The sequence below is a fragment of the Jaculus jaculus genome, chromosome 13 (genome assembly GCF_020740685.1).
Source record: "Jaculus jaculus isolate mJacJac1 chromosome 13, mJacJac1.mat.Y.cur, whole genome shotgun sequence".
NCBI classification, from domain to species: domain Eukaryota; kingdom Metazoa; phylum Chordata; class Mammalia; order Rodentia; family Dipodidae; genus Jaculus; species Jaculus jaculus.
The window spans coordinates 43,880,490-43,898,259 of NC_059114.1; the positions used below are offsets into that span (position 1 = coordinate 43,880,490).

Here is a 17,770-nt window from a genome sequence, read left to right on the forward strand (position 1 = left end):
CCGATGAGAACAACAAACCCTGGCATGCTCATTCTTTCTCTCTCTCTCTCCCTGCCTATTTCTGTATCTCTCTTTCAAATACATAAATAAAAATAAAGTATTAAAAAAAGAACAACAAACCCTGGTCCTCAAGTAGCCAGAGAAGTACTGCTTTGAGGGGGCTCAAACATCCCTTCCTCCATGAAGCCTCTCCCAGCACCTTCACAGAACATGTTAGCTACTCACTTTCTCCAGTTTACTCCAACTAGGGCAGAAGGCTGCCACAAGGAGGTCTTCTCTATGTTGGAGCCAGTTGAACTGAATTTCTTTCCTATCTCTCTATCCATCTTGTATCTCTCGCCTGCTTTCTCCCCATCATATTGCCCCTTTTCTTCTGTTCCTTCATCTCTCTACTTTTTTCTATCCCCTCACTTTCATTTTCCTTGTCTCTTTCCCTGTCCCCTTTCCCCATCCTTGTCCTCTGCCTCCACAGTGGTTCTCCCCACTCAGCTGTCACCAGCTGCTGGGCCCTGGGCTGCTCCGGCTAGGCCGCCTGTGGCTTCGGTCTCCCTCCCATGCAGCCCTGGACCCTGGCCTCTGGCTGTCAGGGTTCGGCCTTCTTCGTGGTGACCACCTCTTCCTGTGTCCAGCGCCGGGCCCTGGCCCTCCAGCCCCTGAGGACATGGTGCATTTACGGCGTCTACAGGAGATAAGTGAGTGTGTTTGTGTGTGGGGGGGGGGGGTGAGAGATTCAGGTTGCTATGGGGGATGGGGTTTTTCTTTTTTGGAGATTCCTATGGGAAAGAACAGAATAAAATGGCTTCAGATACAAGCTATAAAGTCATACTACTCAGATTTAGGCCCTACCTCCATTATTTCCTAGCTGTGTACCATTGCACAGGTCACTTAATTTCTGTGTGTCTTTAATTTCCTTATCATTGAAATGGACACAGTAAGACTTCCGTCCAAGGTTATAGTGAGGTTTAAATAAGGACATGTAAATGTTTATTGGGGAACCTGCATACTCAGTATATATTATTTGGAGTCACCTGCTGGTTGAGGACTAAGAGGGAGCACTGAATATCTTCATTGCCGTCCTTCCTTCTAAAAGATGAAAATGGTGGTATAATGTAGGTCTTTAGTGACAAGAGACCTGTGTTTTAGCAAGTAATGTGAGTGGTAACCTGTAACATGTTAGTGGTACATAATTCATAGGATTTAATAGAATTTAATAGAATATTGTAAGTTTCCTGGCTTGGTACCTACATATCTTTACTGTTTTATAGTCTTCATCATAATGATGGTAATGTCTAATTCTCCTCCAGGTGTGGTCTCTGCAGCTGACACTCCAGACAAAAAGGAGCATTTGGTCCTGGTAGAAACAGGAAGGTAACCTTTAACCCCAGGCCCCTTTGTGGAGCCAAACTCACTCCCTCTCCTCTCCCTGTTTGATGGATCGCTGCTTCCTCAGTTGTTTACCCAGTGTAGAGACCGTCCAGGCTGGGTGTTGCTGCCCCCTGCTGGTGCCCCTGCAAAGTCCAGTCCAGGTATTTCTCAGCCCCAATCAGAGAACCTTCCAAGCTGTCTTTAACTAGGACTTTTTGTGTTTCAGGACCCTGTATCTGCAGGGGGAAGGTCGGCTAGACTTTACAGCATGGAATACAGCCATAGGGGGTGCTGCTGGTGGGGGTGGCACAACGCTTCAGGAGCAGCAGATGAGCCGGGGTGACATCCCCATCATTGTGGATGCCTGCATCAGTTTTGTCACTCAGCATGGTGAGTGGGCACTGGTGGATAGCGGACTAGCGGGAGGGATTGGAGAACACAGCACAGCCAGGGTTGAGGGGTGGATACTGAATCACCTGAAAGCTTTGCTTTGGATACTGTAACCCGAAACCAACTGGCCATCGGACTCTGACACTACAGAGCCTTAGTTTCCTCATCCACAAAACAGGACCAACAGTCCTCATTTCCCATTCCAATTGTGCCTGTGAGGTGATGCATGTCAAGCTCTGAGTGCAGGGCCTGGCAGAGAGCCTGTGTTCAGAGGTGCCGTCGGTGGGGCATGGGCACAGACAGAGCAGCATAGGAAGTGCCACGGAGGATGTGGAGCCCCTGCAGACAGAAAGAGGAGGCAGTGATGAGGCGAGTCCATCTGTGCAGGCAGCAAAATTCCTGAAGGTCTGAGCAGAACTACTCTGTGTGGGAGAGACCATCCAGGCCTAAAGAGTCAGCTATGCAAATATCCCCAGAATTCTTTGTGGAATTTTTGGTTTATGTTTTGTTTTTCAGCCCAAGTATGGACCAAACAATCTATTTCTTCTAGGAACCCTCCTTAGGGGGCTGGACTGGACATTTGGAAAGAAAACTTTATAGAAAACTGAATAGGCTACAAAGCCTTGGGTTCAATCCAAAGCTTTTCCCCAACAACAAAAAAAAAAAAAAAAAAAAAAAGAAAGAAAGAAAGAAAAGAAAAGAAAAGAAAAACAAATCCAAAATACCCTCTAAAACAAAAACTCAAAACAAAAGAAATCTAGACTTGGTGACACAGGCCTATAATTCCAGCTATTTGGGAATGTGAGGCAGGAGAATTGTAAGTTCAAGTCCAGTTCAAGTCCCAAGTTTAAGACTAGCTTGGGTAACTTAGGCCATGTCTCAAATTTAAAAATACTACCAGGTGGCTCATGCCTTTAATCCCAGCACTTGGGAAGCAGAGGTAGGAGGGCACCCTGATAGTACCTAGTGAGTTCCATATCACCCTGGGCTACAGCAAAACCCTACCTCAAAAAGCCAAAATAAATAAAAACACAAAAGAAATTGGGGATATTGATCAGTGGTAGGGTTCTTGTGTAGCATTTAAGATATTCTGGGTTTAATTCTCTAACAGTGATAACAAGGGGGTCCTCTTCATGACCCTAAAACATTTTACTTTATGGTCATGGGCAATGTGTAGTCAGTAGCTAATGACATTCTCCCATCTTGAGTGTGGCTTTGCTCACTGACTGTCCTGCCCAGTAGTCCCCTATCTTTTTTTTTTTTAACTTTGTTTTTTGTTTTAAATATATTTTATTTATATTCTTGAGAGAGAGAAAGAGAGAATGGGCATGCCAAGGCCTCCAGCATCTGGCTTATGTGGGCCCTGGAGAATTGAACTAGGATCTTTTGGCTTTGCAGGCAAACGCCTTAACCGTTAAGCCAACTCCCCAGTCCCCCCCATCTTTGTTTTATATTTTATTTATTTATTTATGAGAGAGAGGCAGATAGAATGGACATGCCAGGGTCTCCAGCTGCTGCAAATGAACTCTAGACAAATGCACCACCTTGTGTATCTGGCTTTATGTGGGTCCTGGGGAAATGAACCTGGGTCGTTTGGCTTTGCAGGCAAGTGTCTTAACAGCTAAGCCATCTCGCCAGCCCCCCACTTTTCTTAGTCTCAGTCTGAGGCTCTGATGGGGAGACATCCCCTTCTCTCTAAGGTCCTTGCATTTCCATGTTCATTAGATGGATATTGGTTGAGGATGTGGCAGTAATCAGGGAAGGCCCTACAAAGCTCACAGACTATGGGGAGATACAGGTATTAAGAAAACAAACACAATCAGTTCTTGTTATTTGCAGGAGTTATGTTCTATAAAGCCACAGCAAACACTTAATTAGTGAATGCTGAATCACTGCCCCAAGGGAGATGTAGTTCCCCTGACCTTCTGGTTACATTTTCATCAACTCATACATACAAAATCCTGTTTTATTTATTTATTTATTTATTTTTGGTTTTTCCTGGTTGGCTTCACAGTAGTTTTTTTTTAACAAAGAAAGTAGAGAAAAGACTTGAGTCCTTCTCCCATGCTCCCATGCACAAGTTCCTACCTAAATTCTCATACTATAAACAAAGGTGCTTTTTTTGTGGAGGGAGCTAGAGGTAAAGTATTCATTAACCAACCATATATATTGAATAAAGTGTCTTTAAATTAAAAAACATTAAAAATTAAATAGCCGGTCGTGGTGATGCACGCCTTTAATCCCAGCACTCGGGAGGCAGAGGTAGGAGGATCAGAGTTCGAGGCCACTCTGAGACTCCAATGTGAATTCCAGGTCAGCATGGGCTAGAGTGAGACCCTACCTCAAAAAAAAACACAAAAATTACTGTGAAAGCACAAAAAGTACGGTCTCTCTATCCATCAAAAGTAGTCTCTGTATCCTGTGTCCACGGATTCTGCATCTATATATTCAGCTCACTGAAGACAAAAAATAGTTGAAAAAATTGTATCTGTGGTGAATATCCAGACTTTTTTCTTGTCATTCTGTAAATAAGACAGTACATTGTGTCATATTAGGTAGGCATTATAACTAATCTAAACAATGTAGGTTATATGCAAAATTACCATTTTTTTTTTTGTAAGAGACTTGAGCATCTGTGGTTTTCATTATTTTGTGGGTGCTACTAGATCCAGTCCCCAATGGATGCTAAGCAAGACTTACTGATGTTAGGGTTACAAATAAATTTTGGTGAAAAAGTGAATGCTTAAGTATAGAATGTGTGGGTTATGCAAATTATGCAGATTAGTGTACTTTGGATCCCATGTGTGACAGCAAGGGTCAGGGAACTTTTTATCTGGGAACTGAGAACCAAGACCAGCGACCTATGACCAGCAGCCACACACCATGGAGCAGCCACAGAAGGGCTACTAGGTGGCTGCTGGTCTTTGTGCAGTGGTGACCAGATAACTGTTTTTTAGGGCTCCGGCTAGAAGGGGTATATAGAAAAGGGGGTGCTCGGGCCCGCAGCCTTCGACTATTGGCTGAGTTTCGGCGGGATGCTCGGTCAGTGAAACTCCGACCAAGGGAACACTTTGTGGAAGATGTTACCGACACACTGAAACGATTCTTTCGAGAACTTGATGACCCTGTGACCTCTGCTCAGTTACTGCCTCGCTGGAGGGAAGCTGCAGGTACTCCCAAGACTTTAAAAGAACCAGGGCCCAACTGGGACCTCTGTCTTCCCTCACCAGAACCCCTGGGTCTCTTTTGTGGGATTGGGCAGCTCCTCTTCAACACTTCCCATCCTGGGAGATCATGCAGAGATTTGGCTCAGGGAGGTAGCAGGTAGAAACAGACACATCCATCATGGTTTATTCCTATAAAAGCTCTCCCTCCAACCTCCATTCTCCCTTCTTGGATCCTCTCTAACCTTCATCCATCCCATCTCTAGAGCTGCCCCAGAAGAATCAGCGCTTGGAGAAATACAAAGAAGTGATTGCCTGCCTGCCTCGGGTCAACCGCCGTACGCTGGCCACCCTCATCGGGCATCTCTATCGGTCAGTTCACTCACTCCCTCTGCAGTCTTCCTCCATGGTCCTTCATCACCTCAGTCCACCTGCAAAGTTTCCTTCATTCATTCTGCAAGTACTTGTTAAGTGAAGGTATAGTGAACAGTTCAGAGAAAGACTTAAGAACCAGGCAGACCTGGCCTTTAATCTGGCCCCATAATTGTAGTTGTGTGACCTTGGGTATAGTATTTGTTCTTGGTCTCAGCTTGCTTACTCAAGAGGAAGTTGATGTAATGAAGTTTCTGCCTGATAGGTTATACAAGAGTTAAATGAGAGCTGGCGTGGTGGCACACAGCTTTAATCCCAGCACTCGGGAGGCAGAGGTAGGACTGCCATGAGTTCAGGGCCACCCTGAGACTAGACAGTTAATTCCAGGTCAGCCTGGACCAGAGTGAGACCCTACCTCAAAAAAACAAAAAACAAACAAAAAAAGATTTAGATGAGATAATCCATATGAAATTCTTCGTATAGTGTGTGGCATGTAGTAAGCCTTAAGAAATGGCTAGAAATCAATATAGTAATCTTCAGTGGCAGATAAAGAGCTAGCTATAAGAAATACAAAGATGAGCTGGGCATGGTGGCACATGTCTTTAATCCCAGCACTCGGGAGACAGAGGTAGGAGAATTCCAGGTTAGCCTGGGCTAGAGTAAAACCCTACCTCAAAAACAAACAAACAAACAAGCAAACAAACAAACAAAAAGCCAAAGATGAGGATGGAAGAGCAGTTAAAGGCCCTTCTTTGCAAAACCTAATGGCCTGGGTTCAATTCCCCAGTACCTACATAAAGACATATGTACAAAGTGGTGCATACATCTGGAATTCATTTGCAGAGGCAGGAGGCTCTGGTGTACCCATACTCATTCTATCTTCCTCTTTGTCTCTCTCTCTCTCTAATAAATAAATAAAATATTTTTTTAAAAGAAAAGAGAGACTCGGGAGGCAGAGAGGTAGGAGGATTGCCATGAGTTCGAGGCCACCCTGAGACTTCATAGTGAATTCCAGGTCACCCTGGGCTAGAGTGAGACTCTACCTCGAAAAACCAAAAAAAAAAAAAAAAAAAAAAAAAAAAAAAAAGGAGAAAGGGGGGGACGACGACTGGAGGATGGCTTAGCAGTTAAGGCATTTGCCTGTAAAGCTAAAGGATCCCAGTTTGACTCTCCAGGACCCCTGTAAGACAGATGCATAAAAGGGCGCATGCATCTGGAGTTTGTTTGCAGTGGCTGGAGGCCCTGGAGTGACCGTTCTCTCCCTCTCTCTCTCTATACCTCTTTTTCCCTCTCAAATAAATAAATAAAATATTTAATAAAAAAAAAAAGAAGAGAGAGCCAGGTGTGATGATGCACGCCTTTAATCCCAGCACTTGGAAGGCAGAGGTAAGAGGATCACTGTGAGTTCCAGGCCACCCTGAGACTACATACTAAATTCCAGGTCAGCCTGGACCCTGCCTTGAAAAAACAAAAACAAAAATTAAAAAAGAGATACAAAGATGTGGGTAAAATGGGGTGTACATTTACTAGCCTTTTAGGGAGAGAAGCTGTTAAGTGATTTGGGGATAAATCCCTAACTGTGGGGTATTGGTTATAGTAGTACAGAGATTGGGCCAACTGTATGCCCATTATCAAATCCAGTCCAATTCTTGGGTTCCCAAATAAAATTTTGTACATGAAGTGTAAAGTCTGCTCTTTACATAAAAACTTTGTAGATGCCTGCTTTATGATTAGCCATACCTTAACTGCTAGATTGAAAGCTCCTTGAGGCCAATGTTGTGTCTATTCACCACCATGTATCTAAGGCCTGGCACTGTGGAGGCTCAACAAGTGTATGAGCACAAGTTTCATTCCTTATGACTCTGCTGCCCCTCCACAGGGTACAAAAGTGTGCAGCTCTGAACCAGATGTGCACAAGGAACCTGGCCCTACTGTTTGCACCAAGTGTGTTCCAGACAGATGGACGAGGGGAGCATGAGGTGCGGGTGCTTCGGGAACTCATCGATGGCTACATCCATGTCTTTAATGTAAGGCTTTCCTGACCCTGTCCAACAACCCCTCTTCCCTATCCCTGCAGGACCCAGATGCTGGAGCCTCATCCCAACAAACCCCACTGTAACCCTCTTTACATGGGAAGTCTACTTCTAGAGCCCTGGGCCTTTTCCCCCCACAACCTCATCCCTACATCCCTTCCCCATTGATTCCTGCCTCTTCATGCCTCCAACCCTCCTACTGAAGCTCCCTTTGGCCTTGAGCTCTTCCCTTCTTTCCCAGTAGCCCCCACACTGTCTTCTTGCTCTTTTGCAGATTGATTCTGACCAGGCAGCTCAGATTGATTTGGAAGTCAGTCTGATCACCACCTGGAAGGATGTACAGGTAACTTGCCCTGACCTTAGACTGCTGAGTGGAGGAAGTGAGGACATCTGGATAGGAAGCAGACCTTCTTCCCACTGAGGAAGTTTCTTTTAGCATGCCCTTCTTCACACCGACCTTCAGCTCTTAAGAGACAGGGGAAATTTCTCCCTCCACCCTCCCCCTGCCCCACACACACAGGAAGGAAGTTAACAGGCAATGGGTTTTCTCCTTTTATTACATTATGAAAGTTATTCATTACAAAATGATAGTATTATTTTTATTATTAGTAGTAGTAATAGTAGCAGTAGTGTGTGTGTGTGTGTGTGTGTGTGTGTGTGTGTGTGTGTGTGGTGTTCCTGGGGTAAACTCAGGGCCTCATACATACGATAGGCAAACACTCTAATACTGAGCTACATTTCCAGCACCTCATCTCTTCCAAGTGTAAGAGATTCTAGGAAAGTCTGGCATGGTAGCACATACCTGTAATTCCAGTATTTGGGGGGTGTAGGTAGGAGGATAAGGAGTTTGGCTACACAGAGTTTAAAGCCAGCCTGGGCAATGTGAGACCCTGCCTCAAAAATAAATAAGGCCATGGGCTGGAAAGATGGCTTAGTGGTTAAGCACTTGCCTGTGAAGCCTAAGGACCCGGGTTCAAGGCTCAATTCCCCAGGACTCACATAAGCCAGATGCACAAGGGGGCGCGTGCACTGGAGTTCGTTTACAGTGGCTGGAGGCCATGCCATGCCCATTCTCTCTCTGTATCTATCTGTCTCTCTTTTTGTCTGTCTGTTGTTGTCAAATAAATAAAAATAAACATAAATAAATCAATAAATAAAGCCAGATTTGGTAGCACACAGCTTTAATCCCAGTACTCAGGAGGCAGAGTTAGGAGTATCATTGTGAGTTCAAGGCCACCTTGAGTCTACAGAGTAAGTTACAAGTCAGCCTGAGCTAGAGTGAGAGGCCCCCAAAAACAACAACAACAAAAATAACTAACTAACTAATGGCTGGGAAGATGGTATAGCAGTTAAAGGTACTAGCTTGCAAAGCCTGATGGCCCTGGGTTCAATTCCCTAGTATTCACATAAAGCCAGTCATAATATGGCACATGCATCTGGAGTTCATTTGCAGTGGAGGAGGCCCTAGGGCACTCATACTTTTTTCCCTCTCAATTAATAAATCAAATTATTAGTTTTTAAAAATTTATTTTTGTTGTATTTACTTATTTGACAGAGAGAGAGAAAACTCCAGACCCGTGTGCCCCCTTGTGCATCTGGCTAACGTGAGTCCTGGGGAATCGAACCTGGGTCCTTTGGCTTTCCAGGCAAGCAAACACCTTAACTGCTAAGCCATCCCTCCAGCCCTAAAATTATTTTAAAAATAATAAAAACGGGCTGGAGAGTTGGCTTAGCAGTTAAGGCATCTATCTGTGAAGCCAGGTTCGATTCCCCAGTACCCACATAAGCCAGATGCACAAAGCGGCACATGCTTCTGGAGTTTGTTTGCAGTGGTTGGAGGCCCTGGGCACATCCATTCTCTCCCTCTCTCTTTCTCTGCCTCTTTCTTTCTCGCTCAAATAAAAAAGTAAAATAAAGTAAAAACATTCATTTAAAATAAAAATAGGGCTGGAGTGTTAGCTCAGTGGTTAAGGCACTTGCCTGTGAAGCCTAAAGACCTAGGTTCGATTCCCCAGTACCTATGTAAGTCAGACACACATAGTGGTGCATGCATCTGGAGTTTGTTTACAGTGGCTAGAGGCCCTGATGCATCCATTCTCTCCCCACTTTCATAAATAAATAAATAAAATGTTAAAAAAGAAAATTAAATATCATATGAGAGAGGTATGTTTCAAGAAGAGTATAGAATAAATATAATAGCAAATGTTAGCTGAGGATATCATATATTCCAGGTATCTCTAACATTATATAATCCCATGAAGTAGTTCCATTTTAAAAAAATATTTTATTTATTTATTTAGTTATTTATTTGAGAGAGAGAGAAAGAGGTAGATAGGGAGAGAGAATGGGCATGCCAGGGCCTCTAGCCACTGCAAATGAACTTCAGACGCATGTGCCACCCCTTGTGCATCTGGCTTATGTGGGGCCTGGGGAATCAAACCAGGGTCCTTAGGCTTCACAGGCGTATACCTTAATTGCTAAGCCATCTCTCCAGGCCTCCATTTTTTTCAAATAAAGAACTGAGACACTGAGGGTCATTTACTCAAGGTCATGTGGGTGATTAGGAGAGATGGAGCCCGGTCAGTCTGACTGCAAGCGCGTTCTCCCACTCACTGTGTGGACCTGCCTTGGGCAGCACCACAGGCAGCTGCGCTCTTCCAGGAGCTCTCCCTTTTAAGGGCTCCAGCCGTGCTGGGAATGAGGGTTAGGAGGAGCCCTTTGTGGGTCTGATTTTGATGTATGTGGACCATCTGTGTCCTCCTGACCTCTGGTCTCATCCTTCACCCCTCCCCTCAGCTGTCCCAGGCTGGAGATCTCATCATGGAAGTTTATATAGAGCAGCAGCTTCCAGACAACTGTGTCACTCTGAAGGTCAGCCCTGATGGGACTGGAGGGGAGGGAAGATGGGGGTCAGCAGGGACAACAGTTCAACCATCATGAGTTCTCTGCTCCTGACTGGATTCTAGGTTTCACCCACACTAACTGCTGAGGAACTGACTAACCAGGTACTGGAGATTCGAGGGACAGCAGCAGGGACAGACTTGTGGGTGACATTTGAGATTCTTGAGCATGGAGAGCTTGGTGAGTACAACCACAGCCACAGTTGCTCTGTGTGCATGGTCACGTGACTAAGGGCTTGGTGACTTCTGTGTTATCAAATATAATGAACTTCCCATTTCTTACCCACATGAGATAATACTTACAGAGTAGACAGTAGACATCATATACACCCTTATTTCTTAACCCTCTCTTCTTTCTTTCTTTCTTTTTTTTTTCTAGGTAAGGTCTCACTCTAGCTCAGGCTAATCTGGAATTCACTATGTAAACTCAGGTGGCCTTGCACTCAAGGTGATCCTCTTACTTCTGCCTCCCAGGTGCTGGGATTAAAGGCATGCACCACCATACACGGCCTCTCTTCTCTTTCTTTTTTAAAAATATTTTTATTTATTTGAGAGAGAAAGAGAAAAAGAGGCAGACAGAGAGAAAGAGAATGGGCACTCCAGGGCCTCCATTCACTGCAAACAAACTCCAGATGCATGTGTCCCTTGTGCATCTAGCTTAAGTGGGTCCTGGGGAATCGAACCAGGGTCCTTTGGCTTTGCAGGCAAACATGTTAACCGCTAAGCCATTTCCCCAGCTCACTGTCCTCTTCTCTTTAGTGAACTACATAAGCTCTTGGTTCCCTTCAACCTCAGGAGGTTTCTCTTCCCTCTTTGCCCAGATTCAATTGTTAGGAGAACACAGGGATCAATCCTGAGCCATTTTCTTCTTAGCTACATCCTTCTGGATGGACTCACCCTTTCTCATAACTTTAAATGCCATTAATTGTGGCTGAAGAGATGGCTCAGTGATTAGAGGTGCTTGCAAAGCCTGCTGGATTCAGTCTCCCAGTACCCATGTATAGCCAGATGCACAAAGTGGTGCATGTGTCTAGAGCTCATCTGCAGGAAGCCTTGGCAAGTCAATAAATAAACACTTTTAGAAATAAATGCCATTAATTAATTGATACTTCAACTAACTGAAGACAGGATCTCATTCTAGCCTTGGATAGTCTGCACACCAGGCTTGCTTTGAACTTGCAGTGATCCTCCTGCCTCTACTTCCCAAGTGCTGGGATTACAAGTGTCAACCATAATTTCTGGCTGGTTAAAACCCTTCAATAGTTTGAATTTCAAAAAAAATTCAAAAATCCTTGTTATGGCCTCTTAAACCCTGAATGTATGGTTATACTTATTCTCAGATTTCATCTCACATCACCCGTTCCCTTAACCTGCCTCTTTACTAGAGCATAGTGCCCCTCCCCCATGGTGCTGGGAATTGAACCTAGTTATTATAGGAGAATCAAAGCAAGCATCTACCCCTGAGCTACATACATGTCCAGTCTGGCCAGACTGGCTGTTCAGTGTCCCAAAAACATGTTTCCATACCACTGAGATCCTACATGAAGCTGGAGGTGAGCACATCCATGCAAGTTCCAGGCCAGAAAGGATCATAGTGAGACTCTGTCTCAAAACAAGCAAACAGAGGTCAAAATTCAAACAAACCAAACCAAAAAATCATCCATGATTTCAGCATGGCTTGCTTTTCCTAATTCTTCAGATAGATTCTAAGCCTGATCTTCAAATGCAGTTTCTGAAAGTCTGTCTGAACTACCATATCTTACTTGCCGACTTCTTCACCCAGTTTACTGTTTCTTTCAAAGTGATTACTGGTCTCTCATTATTTTGTTTGCCTACCTGTTTACTGTTAGTTTTCTCACTTTGGGAAGGCAGGCCATGTTGCTCATGTTTACCATTGTATCCCAGGACCAGCAAGGTATCTGGATAGATTTGGTATTAAAACACATCCCTGTGGTTGCATAGTTGGATGGATGGATGAATGAGTGACTGGTGGGAGATAAGGTGGAGGCTCCAGGCTTTCGTTGGGTATTCTCATTACTATCTGCCCAATCTTCCCCTTCAGAGCGGCCGCTGCACCCCAAGGAAAAGGTCCTAGAGCAGGCCCTGCAATGGTGCCAGCTTCCAGAGCCCTGCTCAGCCTCCTTGCTCCTGAGAAAGGTCTCCCTGGCGCAGGCTGGCTGCCTCTTCACTGGTGAGCCTACTCCTCTGCCCAGCATTCCCCAGGCCTTTCCTCCCAAAGCCTCCATCCAACATTACCCTTCTGTATCAGGGATCCGTCGTGAGAGCCCACGGGTGGGGCTGTTACGGTGTCGTGAGGAGCCGCCTCGCTTGCTGGGAAGCCGCTTCCAGGAGAGGTTCTTTCTGCTGCGTGGACGCTGCCTGCTGCTGCTCAAGGAGAAGAAGGTGAGGCCTTGGGGCTAGAGAGGTGGGACACCGAGTAGCCAGGCAGGCAGCAGGAGCCCTGACTGTACCAGCCATAACCCCTTCCCTCACCAGTCTCATTGTTTACCTAACCTTGACTGCTCTGGCTCCATGATCCCACATGCCCTAATCCTTCCGTGACTTTTCTTTCCTAAGCATGATGTCCTCTCACCACTCAAGCTCACTGCCTCTGTTCATGTTCTCAGTGCTCTAAACCAGACCGGGAGTGGCCTCTGGAAGGTGCCAAGGTTTACCTGGGAATCCGCAAGAAATTAAAGCCTCCAACACCGTGAGTCTTCCTCCCAGTCCTCACTAAGGACCTCTCTGGATTTTTTTGTTTGGTTGGTTGGTTCATAGTAGGATTTCACTCTAGCCCAGGCTGACCTGACACTCACCTGTAGCCCCGGATTATTCTTGAACTCATGGATATCCTTCAGCCTCAGCCTCCTAAATTCTGGGATTTAAGGCATATACCACCACCACTGCCTTCCTCTGGCTGTTTTTTTTTTTTTTTTAATTTTATTTATTTATTTATTTGAGAGCGACAGACACAGAGAGAAAGACAGATAGAGGGAGAGAGAGAGAGAATGGGCGCGCCAGGGCTTCCAGCCTCTGCAAACGAACTCCAGACGCGTGTGCCCTCTTGTGCATCTGGCTAACATGGGACCTGGGGAACCGAGCCTCGAACCGGGGTCCTTAGGCTTCACAGGCAAGCGTTTAACCGCTAAGCCATCTCTCCAGCCCCTGTTGTTGTTGTTTTTGTTTTTGTTTGTCTGTTTTGTTTTTCGAGGTAGAGTCTCACTCCAGCCCAGGAGTGAATTTACTATGAAGTCTCAGGCTGACCTCGAACTCATAGCCATTTTCTTATCTCTGCCTACTGAATGCTGGGATTACAGGTGTGCACCACTACTGGCTTCCTCTGGTTTTTAAAGTCACTCACCACCATTCTCCTTTGCCTTCCAGGTGGGGCTTCACTCTGATACTGGAGAAGATGCATCTGTGAGTACCTCCCGACTGGCTTCTCCTCTGGCCTCCTCCTGCCCTCTTCCCTCTTTATACTTCTGTCCCCTCCTTCACTCTCCCATGTCTAGCACTGTGATTCCCTCACTTTGCTGAATCCACTCTGATCACCTGCAGCTACTTGTCCTGCACTGATGAGGATGAGATGTGGGATTGGACCACTAGCATCCTTAAAGCCCAGGTAAGGAGAAGGAAAAGGCTGAGGATTCTGTCTCTGGTCTCCCTGGGGCCTGGCCATACACCTCAGCACTGCTCATGTCCAACTGTGCCAATCCCTCACCCTCCCGCCAGCATGATGACCAGCAGCCAGTGGTCATACGACGCCGTTCCTCCTCTGACCTGGCCCGTCAGAAGTTTGGCACTATGCCCTTGCTGCCCATCCGTGGGGATGACAGTGGAGCCACCCTTCTCTCTGCCAACCAGACCCTGGTGAGACCCCACCCCTAGCTTGCTCTAGCCCCTAACCTGATCACTGGCCTTACTCTTACCACAGTGCAGGAGGAAGTAGTGTGCCTGCTTGCCTGGTGCCCTCTCTCTGTTATCCCTCCCATCTACCTTCTCTGTGTCCCTACTCTCTATCCCAACCTCCTGGTGCCAAGCCTCATTGTGTCTTTGTGTCTCTCCCTTCCCTCCTCCCCATTCTACCTGTGTCCAGCGGCGCCTGCACAACCGGAGGACCCTGTCCATGTTTTTTGTGAGTATTGTGCCTGCTCCAGCTATTGTTTCTCTACTCTCCCCAAGCCCGAGTATGTTCCATGTCTGTCCTGATGCAGGCCATCAGGGTGTATATGCATAAAGAGGATGATGAGGGGCGTGGTAGGCTGTGGTAAAGAAAGGAGAATGGGATCACAGAATCTGACAAACAGAAGGAAAGTGCTTAAGTGAATGCATTTTGAAGTGAAACAGACCAGTGTTCAAACCCTACTACTGCCATTTCCTCACTATGTGACTGTAGGCCTCTTAATTCTTCTGTACCTCAGTTCACTCTTATGCAGTGTGACTCACTACACAGGGTTATAGTATCATATGTGTCAACTATTTTGTAGTATCTGGTCCAGAGGAGGAGGTCCATAAATGTTAGTGATTAATAATCTGGTAACTCTTAACACTATGACCTTCCCTGCTGTTCTGTTCCCATCCAGCCAATGAAGTCATCCCAGGAGTCTGTGGAGGAGCATAATGAGCTAGAGGAGCCCGTGTACGAGGAGCCTGTGTATGAGGAGGTTGGGACCTTCCCTGAGCTCACCAAAGATACCTTGACTTCCTCCCTCAACCAGTGGGAGTGGACAGCCAAGCCAGAGACCCTTCCCACCAGCCAAACATCCTCTGATCAACCCCTCCTCTCCAAGGCAAGCATTCTGGGCCAGGAGGAAAGGACACCTGGCCCTCCTTCAAAGAGCAGCTCCCAAGCACGGGGGTCCCTGGAAGAGCAGCTTCTCCAGGAACTCAACAACCTCATCCTGAGGAAGGGAGAAACCACCCTATGCACAGAAAGCCCTTCTCAGTCTCCCAGCTGCCAACCCCCCAGTCCCACCAACCTTCCAACACAGACACCGGCCCTCCCCACTCAACTTCCTTGCACTTCCAGTCCACCCTCCAGCCAGCCCCTCACATGATTCTAGGGCCAGCAGCTGAAGGGGTAGGTAATCAGAGGAGGAGCCAGGCTCTCACCATGGCAGACAGTGCTAGGAGCACCCTCTACCTTGGCTGGAAAACTTCAGAATCCAGTATGGTAGCATGGAAGGAGCACTGCACTGAGGGCCCTGGAGGCTGTACACAGCTCATGGACCCTCTCTGGGCACAGCCATTTATCTGTACAGTGAAGTTACTGAGAAAAGGGGACAGTGAACATAGAACTGTTCATCAGCTATAAGCCTCTATATATATATCAGTGTGTGTGTGTGTATATCTATCTATATATTTTTTTTTTTGAAGCAGGGTCTTACTCTAGTCCAAGTTGACATGGAACTTACTCTATAGCTCAGGCTAGCCTTGAAACAGCCATCCTCCTACCTCAGCCTCCTGAGTGCTGAGATTAAAGACATGTACCCCTGTGCCCAGTCCCCCCATATTTCCCTCACAAGGGCAGCTCCTGCTAAATATATATTTGATATGAGGGGTTCAGTGAGAGATTTGGGGCACAAGGATGGTTTTACAAAACAGGGTTGGAAGCTAGAAGCATAGAAGATGTGCAAGTCTATCCTGTCCCACTTCCTACATGCTGAGACTGCAGAAGTCCTGAAGTGGGAGGATTGATTGGTGCTGGGAACTGGGGCAGAGAGGAGCCAAAGAAGGATGTTAATAAATCTTAGAACCAAAAAGCTACTGTTTTTTTATTCATGCAACAAGTGTGTATTGAGCATCAGTCTGATGACACGATAAGAACAAAACAACATGGGTCCCTGCTCTTAAGAAGTCTCCACTAGAGAGAGGAAGGGAAATACACAAACATGAGAATGGGCAAGTTCAGTGCTGCAAAGCAGCTAAAGCAATGGACAGCTTGAGAGTGACTGTCCCTGTGGTCTTTATATCTGGTGGATGAATTTGAACTCGGGGCAAGGAGCTAGACCTGTGCTTTGCCGGGGGCAGGAGCTTCAGAAAGGGAACCCGGCAGACACAAAAGCTGTACAGAGGGAAGGGTCTTTCTTGGCCTGGAAGCTGAGGGATGGAACTGCAGGAGCAGAGTGGACAGTGGGAGGACAGTATATTGTGGGAAAGATCCTGATCATTATAGCCTGGTAGCCTAGATTCTATTTGGAATTCAGGCATTTGGCTTTTTTTTTTTTTTTTTTTTTTGAGGTAGGGTCTCTAGCCTAGGCTGATCTGGAATTCACTATGGAGTCTCAGACTTAACCTCCAACTCAAGGTGATCCTCCTACCTCTACCTCCAGAGTGTTAGGATTAAAAGTGTGCACCACCATGGCCGGCACATTTGCATTTTTGAAGCAATTTGTTAAGTAAGAAAAAGATGCGTTCTTATTTTTCTTTTCAATCACTGACTGCTGTAAGTGGGTTGTGGGAGGGAGCTGGATATTAGACCAGAAAACTGATAATGGGGCTTGGAGTGAGGTGATCTTGAAATTTGAGGTAAGTTATTACTAGGACTGAGTGTACTTTGATTTTGGGGTGTATGTATGTTTTGAAATAGATGCTATAGCTTCTACAGATGGAGGGAATGTAGAAAGTACACATTGACACTGGGTTTTGACTCTCCTAACTTGAGGGAGTGTGGTGCCATTTTTATATCTTTCCCAGGGAGGATTGGGTTGAAGGGGCTGCTTTAACATTTGGGGGGCTTGGGGGATGGCACTGTATCTCGGAGATAAAACACTTAGCATGTGCAAGGCTCTGGGTTGCATCCCCAGCACTGGCAGGAAAAAAAAAAGTGACTCCCAAGGTATACTAGTCAGTAATAGTTGGATATGTAAATCTGGCCAAGTGGCTCGCATCTGTAATCCCACTACTCAGGAACCCAGGATGGACGACACTGAATTCCAGACCTGCCTGGGATACACTATGAGACCCTGTTTCAAAACAAATACACACAGAAAGAGACAGACAGAAAAAGAAAGCAAGCTAGCTAGTAGGTTTTGAAGTACAGAACCTAAAGCAAGGACCTTAATATCGCAGGGGCTTTCCAGGCCATAAGCCTCACGGTCATCTCCCAGCCTTACCTCCTGGCTAGTACAGGTTAGTGTCCAGGGCGGTCAGGAAGTGCCTGCTTTTTCTTCTGGGCCTGGTTTCTGCCTGGTTCTGGGCGTCTTTCTCACCCCACTCATGCTGGCCTTTCCAGTTCAACGAGAATTCGGATAAGGTGTCAACCTTTGTCAAACGCATCTTCGCTTAGGTGTCCAGTGACTCAGTTTCCCTGCTCACCATGCCGTTCCCCACCTTTAGCGTGGGGATTGGTGATCTACGTATGTAAATGAATGACTAGAAATAATTACAGGCTGAATCAGTGGCTACACTACAAACAGACCCCAGGCGTCTTGACTCCGAAGCCCCGGGTTCTCCCTACAGCCAGGCATCCGCCCGGCGGCCGGGACCCTTCCGGGATATTCACAGCAATAACAGGCTCAGTTCCTCTGCAGGCCCCTGCTGCTTC

General features: G+C 46.3%; 1 protein-coding gene and 1 long non-coding RNA gene across 3 annotated transcripts in view; one reads left to right on the top strand and one right to left on the bottom strand.

Moving 5' to 3' along the window:
* Arap3 (ArfGAP with RhoGAP domain, ankyrin repeat and PH domain 3) overlaps positions 1-15,980 on the top strand; it is a 31,791-nt gene extending 15,811 nt beyond the window's left edge. For both annotated transcript variants that reach the window (XM_004664695.2, XM_045132334.1), the window contains 17 exons: positions 473-692; positions 1,305-1,368; positions 1,592-1,755; positions 4,713-4,925; positions 5,186-5,291; positions 7,171-7,318; positions 7,599-7,667; positions 10,121-10,195; positions 10,291-10,405; positions 12,287-12,415; positions 12,494-12,627; positions 12,852-12,934; positions 13,609-13,644; positions 13,783-13,846; positions 13,957-14,094; positions 14,321-14,359; positions 14,808-15,980. In XM_004664695.2, the coding sequence (XP_004664752.2) occupies positions 473-692; positions 1,305-1,368; positions 1,592-1,755; positions 4,713-4,925; positions 5,186-5,291; positions 7,171-7,318; positions 7,599-7,667; positions 10,121-10,195; positions 10,291-10,405; positions 12,287-12,415; positions 12,494-12,627; positions 12,852-12,934; positions 13,609-13,644; positions 13,783-13,846; positions 13,957-14,094; positions 14,321-14,359; positions 14,808-15,281 (2,271 nt within the window). In that variant the 3' untranslated portion in view covers positions 15,282-15,980. The remainder of the gene's footprint in view (positions 1-472; positions 693-1,304; positions 1,369-1,591; positions 1,756-4,712; positions 4,926-5,185; positions 5,292-7,170; positions 7,319-7,598; positions 7,668-10,120; positions 10,196-10,290; positions 10,406-12,286; positions 12,416-12,493; positions 12,628-12,851; positions 12,935-13,608; positions 13,645-13,782; positions 13,847-13,956; positions 14,095-14,320; positions 14,360-14,807) is intronic.
* Positions 5,227-17,744, bottom strand: LOC123454126. The gene is made up of 3 exons (XR_006633177.1): positions 17,340-17,744; positions 12,481-12,609; positions 5,227-5,350 (listed from the first exon to the last, which is right to left on the bottom strand). It is a non-coding gene; the product is annotated as an uncharacterized LOC123454126 (long non-coding RNA).
* Positions 17,745-17,770: the final 26 nt, after the last annotated feature.